Source organism: Triticum urartu, chromosome 7A (genome assembly GCF_056163025.1).
Source record: "Triticum urartu cultivar PI428250 chromosome 7A, HENAU_Tu73, whole genome shotgun sequence".
Lineage (NCBI taxonomy): Eukaryota > Viridiplantae > Streptophyta > Magnoliopsida > Poales > Poaceae > Triticum > Triticum urartu.
In genome coordinates, this window is record NC_141879.1 from 37628426 (window position 1) to 37635933 (window position 7508).

The following is a 7508-nucleotide window of genomic DNA, read 5'->3' on the forward strand; positions in this document are numbered from 1 at the left end:
ATGGGAGTAGAAACCACATCAATTCTCCATATGTGCATGTTGAAGAAGATCATCCGCATACTTGCCCGTGGATAACACCATTACCCCTAAATTTTAGGTGGCTTTCATCCCAAGGAAGTAACCTAGATGAGGAAGATCCTCATAGGGAAAGGACACACAGAGAGTGTGAAGTATAGATCCACTTCTTGAGTGGAGGAACCAACAATGACAATATAGTAAACATATACAAGCATATAAATAGCCATCGAATCTTGTTGAAAATTCAAAAAAGATGCATCCGCCTTGGTGCGGGATATCGCTAAGGCAAGAGTAGAAAACCTATAGGGGTTGCTTAAGTTCATAGATAGACATACGGAGCTTGCAAACATGTTGAGGAAAGAAAGAGCCCTTGAAGTTGGGTGCCTATTGCATATACACATGCTCATCATTGAGTCCATGGAGAAAGGCATTGCTGGCACTGATTTGCCAAGGAACCCAACCCTGAACCATCAGGACATTGCTTGACTTCGACAATCCACTTACAACCAATGAGGTTTAACATATGCGGAACAAGCGACCACATCGCAGTGTGCTGAAAGCAGAGAACTTCTCTTGCCTGGTAATTCTCCAGGTAGAATCGACAAGCGCTAAATGATGCAATGACAGGGCTACCCATAGGGAAATGTGTTACACAACAGTTTTTTTTGTTGTGCCCGAGCATACCTAGGAACAATATGATGGTGCATTTAACAATATTCTCATGGACAATCAATGGAGTAGAAGAGGTAGAAGATGTCGATGAAGATTGCAGATTCCCCAGATAGGTTATACCTACCAACCGCGAGAATTTTCCCCTAGACGATCCATCGATCTAGTGACGAAGTAGATGACAACTCTACGGCATCCACGTCTACCAGTCTAGCAGTATTGCCACACTCAGTGCAACCAACATAGAAAAATGTGCGGGAAGAACTAGGGAGAGAAACAGCCTAACAGTGTCCCATTTTGATCAAATCTAGAAGAAGAGGCGGTGGCGGCCTATGGCCATCCACGCGCCTGGTGAATGAGCCGGTCGAAGGGTGCGGGGCCTAAGAGCATCTTCAGCCGCAACCCCAGAAAGGCCTCCCCAGACGATTTTTTCGCGCCGGCGCCGAAAATACGGCCCAGTCGCGCTCCCAGAAGCCCGATTTTCGCCGGCCTAGGCCGAAATCAGCACCGGCGGACCCAGGCCGAACCCGGCGCGCTGGGGGGCGCCCGGGAGCGCCGGGGCGAGTTGTTTTGGCGCGAAGCAGCCATGGGCCCGCCGAGTCAGCAAGACCGGCGCTTCGTCGCCCTCATCGTCTCGGTTCCCGCGGGAATCAATGCCAAGGCTGCCGCGCTGCCGCCGCCGGTCAGCCTTGCCATTGATTCCTCACGGGCGGTGCATCACGGGGCGGCGCGGCGACGCCTCCCCTCCCGCACACGCGTACACACGAGCGCGGCTATATAAGCTGGTGGCCTTCCTCGCCTCTGGCCACACCAGCCCTAGCCGCCGAGCTCTTCCTCTCCCGTGCGCCGCTGCCGAGCCTCCCTCTCCCGTGCGCCACCTCCGAGCCCTCCGAGCACTCCGACAACCCCGGTGATGGCCGAACGGTTCCCCGACGACGAGGCGGTGGCCAACGGCTTCGACCGCCACTCGCTCCGCGAACAGGAGTCGTGGCTCCTGTTCGAGGCCAACATCCTGGCGCCGCCGGACATGCGTGTCGGGCGGACGGAGTGGAGGCTCAGCAACGGGGGAGTGCCCATTCCCCCGCTGCCCGACGCCGTGGCGCGCACCCCCTACTTCACCACCGAGGTAGAGCTCGTGCGCACCTCCCTCACCGACGAGCAGCTCGCCCTCCCCCAGTACGCCGCCGACAACCACGCGGCGTGGGCGGCGTACTTCGAGCGCCGTCAGGAGCAGAGGCTGGCGTACACCAACGGGGCGCGGGTGGTGGGCGGCACGAAGAACAGTGAGGGGTGCCGCGTGTGGTGGAGCGTCCCCGGCCGCACGCTCGAGGGCGTGCTGATGCACCTTGAGGACGGCAACAACCCGCCGCTGGCATACCCTTTCCCGGCGGCCGCCCCCACCCACCGCCGATGCGCCGGGCAATGGATGCGCAGGAGGTTCGGCTCCTCCTCGCACTCCTCCTCACGCTCTTCTTCCCAGTCCTCCGGCTCTCCGGCGCTGCTCGGCGTCAAGGCCGGGCCCGCAGGAAGACGCCGCTTGGCCGGCGCACTCGCAGCGCTGGCATCGTCATCAACGAGGGTGACCGGCGCGCCTCCTCGTCGGCTCCTCCGCGCTTCGTCAAGCCAAAGACGGATCCGGGGCTCGCGCCGGTGAAAATGGAGCCGGGGCTCCCCGCCGTGAAGACGGAGCACGGCGACGTGGAGCTCGACGACGAGGCAGCGCTGAAATGGGCGCGCGAGGACTTCCTGAAAATGGAGTGGGAGCGCCAGTGCGTCGCCCTGCGGCTCTTCGAGCAGCGCCGCCGAGGCCGCGACGAAGGAGGAGTCGTCGTCCTCGACGAGAGCGACGACGACGCGCCACCGCCGCCGCCACCAGTCCACCATGGCGACGCCGGGCAGGAGTCCAGCAGGGACGGCCGCGTCAAGGAGGAGAAGGCCGCGGGCAACGAAGACGGCGCGCGAGGATGGCGGCGGAGCACGGCGACTACTCGGCATTCAACGATTTCCCTTTTTAGTTTATATTTGCTATGTACCGCGTCGCGAACATGTCTAATATATGCCGAAGTTTGCCGAAAGTTAGCCATGTTTAACCGAACTTCGCCGAACGTTTTTTTTTAAATTAGACACGTCTGGGGGCGGCCCTGGGGCCGGCAACTGGGGATCAACTCGCCCCCAAGCCTTTTTTTTTTGCATCGGCTAGCCCCCAGGCGGCCATTTTAGGCGCCCCTGAGGGTGTTGGGGTGTGGGGTGTGTGTGTGTGTGAGGGAGGGGGGGACCCTTTTTCCTGGCCTCGGAAGGTTTGGTTTTCGACCCTAAATCTAGCTACGCAAACATGTATGTCTTTCTCTGTTAGTTAAGTATATTTTAAGGTTTTGTTAATTCTCAGTCTAAGTCGACTCAATAACCATTATGTTTTACTCATTTTTTTGGATGTTTCCTTTTTGTTTTTTCGTTCCTTGGTGCACATTTTTCGCCATTTTTATTTTCTTTGATGCGTTTTCAATATTTTTTCACACATGCTTCTTTTATGGGTTTTCATTATATCTTTCCACACGCGCATGTGTAGCCATTTTTTTTCTGTTCCTTGGTACTTGTTTTACGTTGTCTTTACCTTTCCTTTTAATTTTTGTTTTCACTCTGGTTCTTTTTCCGCGACAGTTTTCTTTTTCTGAATGGAACCTCACATACAGGCATGCAAACCTGTGAGCTATAGTTGCTCCCATTTTTTAACTTAATGCAGCGTAGCTTGCTGGAAAGGGAACATGTCGCGTCCTTAGCGTGTGCGCACAGGCCTCATGTTGCATGCTCCACAATTTGAATAATAATTAAAAATAATTATCTTAAACGAATAAGAAAAGAATCTCTTTCGAAAAGAATGAAGAAAGAGACTAGAATGTGATGCTTGCAACGTAATGTGCTTCCAGATCACACAACCTTCTTCAAGTCAAACTATTGTGATCTCGGTCCACATGATTCATGCTCCACAACAAGTATAAACTAGAGAACCGACACAAAGTAGCCAATTAATTAATCCTTCCAAGATCAAATTAGCATCTTGAGCTGCTGGCGGGCACGTTGTGACTTGTTTTTGTTTGATCTGTTTTCTATCCCTAAAGCTAACGACCTAAAGTGTCACAATTTTATTTCATTTCAAAGCTAGTTGTCACCCATACCGTGTGGTTTTTATACTATATATATACCAACATGTCAGGAGCAGACGAGGCACACCCACACCCACAACATTGTTACTTGTGAACGAGAGAACCAAGTGAAGCTAGCAGCGAGCAGGTGAGGCATTTCAAGAGCAAGGCATAGGGAGGGATGGGGTCGTTGGCGGCAGTTGAGCGGCCGCACGCCGTGATGATCCCGTACCCGGCGCAGGGCCACATCACGCCGATGCTGAAGCTGGCCAAGCTGCTCCACACCAGGGGCTTCCACGTCACCTTCGTCAACAACGAGTTCAACCACCGCCGCCTGCTGCGCTCCCAGTCTGCCGACAAGCTCCGTGGCCTGCCCGCGTTCCGGTTCGATGCCATCGCCGACGGCCTTCCGCCGTCCGACCGTGAGGCCACGCAGGACACCGCTGCGCTGTCCTACTCTACCATGACCACCTGCCTCCCCAGGCTCAAGGAGCTCATCATCAAGCTCAACGAGGAGGCCGGGACCTCCGGCGGAGCGCTGCCGCCTGTGACCTGCGTGGTGGCCGATGGCACCATGTGTTTCGCTCTTGCCGCGGCGCGCGAGCTCGGCCTCCGCTGCGCCACCTTCTGGGCCCCCAGCGCCTGTGGTTTCATGGGCTACTGCTACTACAAGGGTCTAGTCGAACGTGGCCTCTTCCCTCTCAAAGGTAATACCCTCGAAAAAACGAGCTTTCTTCAACTAGCAATAACACATGTTGTGTGGTTTCTCTCCTGCTTTGATTTTGGTGTAGCATGTTCCTCTGCACTCCTGGGCTTATCGCACCGGGAGAACTTAAATTAGCTGCAACATACTTACTGAAATTAATTTGTTGTTGGTGCAGAAGAGGCGCAGTTGACCAATGGATACTTGGACACGATCATAAACTGGATACCCTCGATGCCCAAGGACCTGCGGCTGCGTGACCTCCCAAGCTTCGTGCGCACCACGGACCCCGATGACATCATGTTCAACTTCTTCATCCATGAGACGACCGCCATGTCGCAGGCATCGGCGGTGATCATCAACAGCTTTGACGAGCTCGACGCGCCCCTGCTCGATGCCATGTCTAAGTTCCTACCGCCAATCTACACGGTGGGACCGCTCCATCTGACAGTTCGCAACAACGTGCCGGAGGACAGCCCTCTCCTTAGCATCGGCTCCAATCTTTGGAAGGAACAGGACGCACCTCTCCGGTGGCTCGACGACCAGCCGCCGCGCTCAGTGGTTTATGTCAATTTTGGGAGCATCACGGTGATGTCAAATGAGCATTTGTTGGAATTCGCCTGGGGGCTGGCCAATAGCGGCTACACCTTCTTGTGGAACGTACGGCCTGACCTTGTCAAGGGCCACGACAACGCCGTACTTCCGCCGGAGTTCTCCGCGGCGACGGAGGGGCGAAGCATGCTCTCAACATGGTGCCCGCAGGAGAAGGTGCTGGAGCACGAGGCCGTAGGGGTGTTTCTCACACACTCCGGGTGGAACTCGTCGTTGGAAGGCATCTGCGGCGGTGTGCCGATGGTTTGCTGGCCCTTCTTCACGGAGCAGCAGACCAACTGCCGGTACAAGTGCACCGAGTGGGGCATCGGGATGGAGATTGGGGAAGAGGTGACGAGGACCGAGGTCGAGGCCATTCTGTGGGAGGCCATGGAGGGGGAGAAGGGGCGAGACATGCGACGACGCGCGCTAGAGCTCCAGGAGAGCGCCGTTGCCTCAGCGCGGCATGACGGAAGGTCCATGCGCAATGTTGATAGACTCATCCAGGAGGTGCTGCTGGCTTGACACAAGCAAACTGGTAAATAATAAACGGTTGCTGGTTGTGTGCATCGTAACGATGCAGATGCCAGTGTTGTCATTTTTTTCAAAAATAAATAATAGATAGACGATTTGGAGATTATGAACAGTTTATTAGGATGTAACCAATGTCGTTCATTTTCAAATTTCAGTCATAGTTTGAGTCGTTAGTTACATTGATTACCCAGGATCTGTTACTCTACCATGACGAATGGAAATACATTTTTTTTAAAATTCTGAAAAAAGCTTCATTTTTTGCGGGATGGAAATACCTTCATTATTTGTAACATTATTCACACCCTATGTAACAATTGATTCCACAATTTGGCGTCGGCACGTGATTTCATTCGTTGATTTATTCTCTTTTCATAGCGCTAGCTTTATGCAGCAATAACCACGTTTCTCAAACCTTTGTGCAATAATTATGCACTCCTTCTGTCCCAAAATATAAGAACGTTTTTCACACTACAATAATGTCAAAAGCGTTCTTATATTATGGAACGGAGGGAGTACATAATTTTTGTAATCATGGGATACGCTCAGTTCACCAGGTATCGCTAGACAAGATTTTACTCATGCTCAGTTCAGTCAATAGTCTTACTAATGCTCAGAACAAGATTACTAAAACACACACACACACACACACACACACACACAATACAAACTCAAAGTTTCTGGGAATACCAGCTACACAAGAGAAGCACATAACAACGGGCAGCAAGGATACCCTTAAAACGAGAGAACCAGGGTCATTGGATAGAGACCTTTTACGATACATCAAGATAATTTGAACTGTTCATTGTTGTGGTTAGAGGGCCCAAATTAGCCAATACTTGAGGGCATTTTCGGTAGTTTATCAATCACATAGGCAGATTCAGGCAAGCAGATTCATGTGTGCATATGTCAGCCGGAATCGATTTAGCAAACGGAAGCGATCAACCTGCGGGCTGCTGTGTACGTGCACGTTCAACCTACATACGTGTATTGCGTCGTACAGTTTGGGGCAGGAACAGTCAGCTTACTTCGTCATCGTCGTCACCGCGCGCCGGAAGTAATCCAAGATGGCCTGGTAATTTGGATTGAGGTTGAGGGCTCGAGGCTAGCTCCATGGGAGGAGATGAAGGTCGGCACTGGCACCGTTGTTGCTGCGTTTCTCATATGGTGTGTGGCGTCGCGACTGTAGTCTGAGGAGAGCCATAGTCGAAAGTCAATGTCGAGCATATCGCCGGACACCTCGGGCTGCTGCTCGAGGCCGCACGCTCCCATTGGCCCAGATCTCCAGCTTGACTTGGCCACCGTCACGTCCATGCCTCCTCGTTGTTGTCGTCCATGCCCGGCGGGTCAAGAAGGGCCTCCATGTCGGCGGTGAACTCCATGAGGTCGGCCTCTGTCGGAGTCGGGCCAAAGCATACAAGCAGGCCCGACCCGGATGGTGTGGGGTGGGGGGGGGGGGGGGGGGGGGGGCACCCCGGGCCCCCAAAATCCAGGGGCCCGGCATGCAGGTAGCCAATGTGCTAGTGCTTAAAAAACTATGGATTGTGGGTCGTGTTAGGAAGGCAGCCAGGCGTTGACGCCGGCAGATTAGCAATTCATTTCTATTCCTTTTCTTTTGGTGAATCGACTCCTTCCTATTTCATCACGTACAAATCCTCTAATTTTGCGCCGTACATCTGCTCTAGTACGCCGCTGTCCTGGTCCTTTTCTCCTAAATTCCGATCGCCAGTTCGTCCTCTCGTCAATCTATTTCCGGGCACCTAGATCTCTAGACTAGTACGCGACGGCGCTCTGCTCTCCCGCCTTCAGGCGCTAGACAAGCGCACACTCATCGCTGATTCGTCGAATTCTAGATC

General features: G+C 53.5%; 1 protein-coding gene across 1 annotated transcript; it reads left to right on the top strand.

Moving 5' to 3' along the window:
- Window positions 1-3918: 3918 nt before the first annotated feature.
- On the top strand, window positions 3919-5832 carry LOC125521889 (7-deoxyloganetin glucosyltransferase). Its single transcript, XM_048686948.2, has 2 exons — window positions 3919-4534; window positions 4709-5832. Exons 1-2 carry the CDS (start codon window positions 4009-4011, stop codon window positions 5644-5646), a joined length of 1464 nt encoding a protein of 487 aa, XP_048542905.2. The 5' UTR covers window positions 3919-4008; the 3' UTR covers window positions 5647-5832.
- Window positions 5833-7508: the final 1676 nt, after the last annotated feature.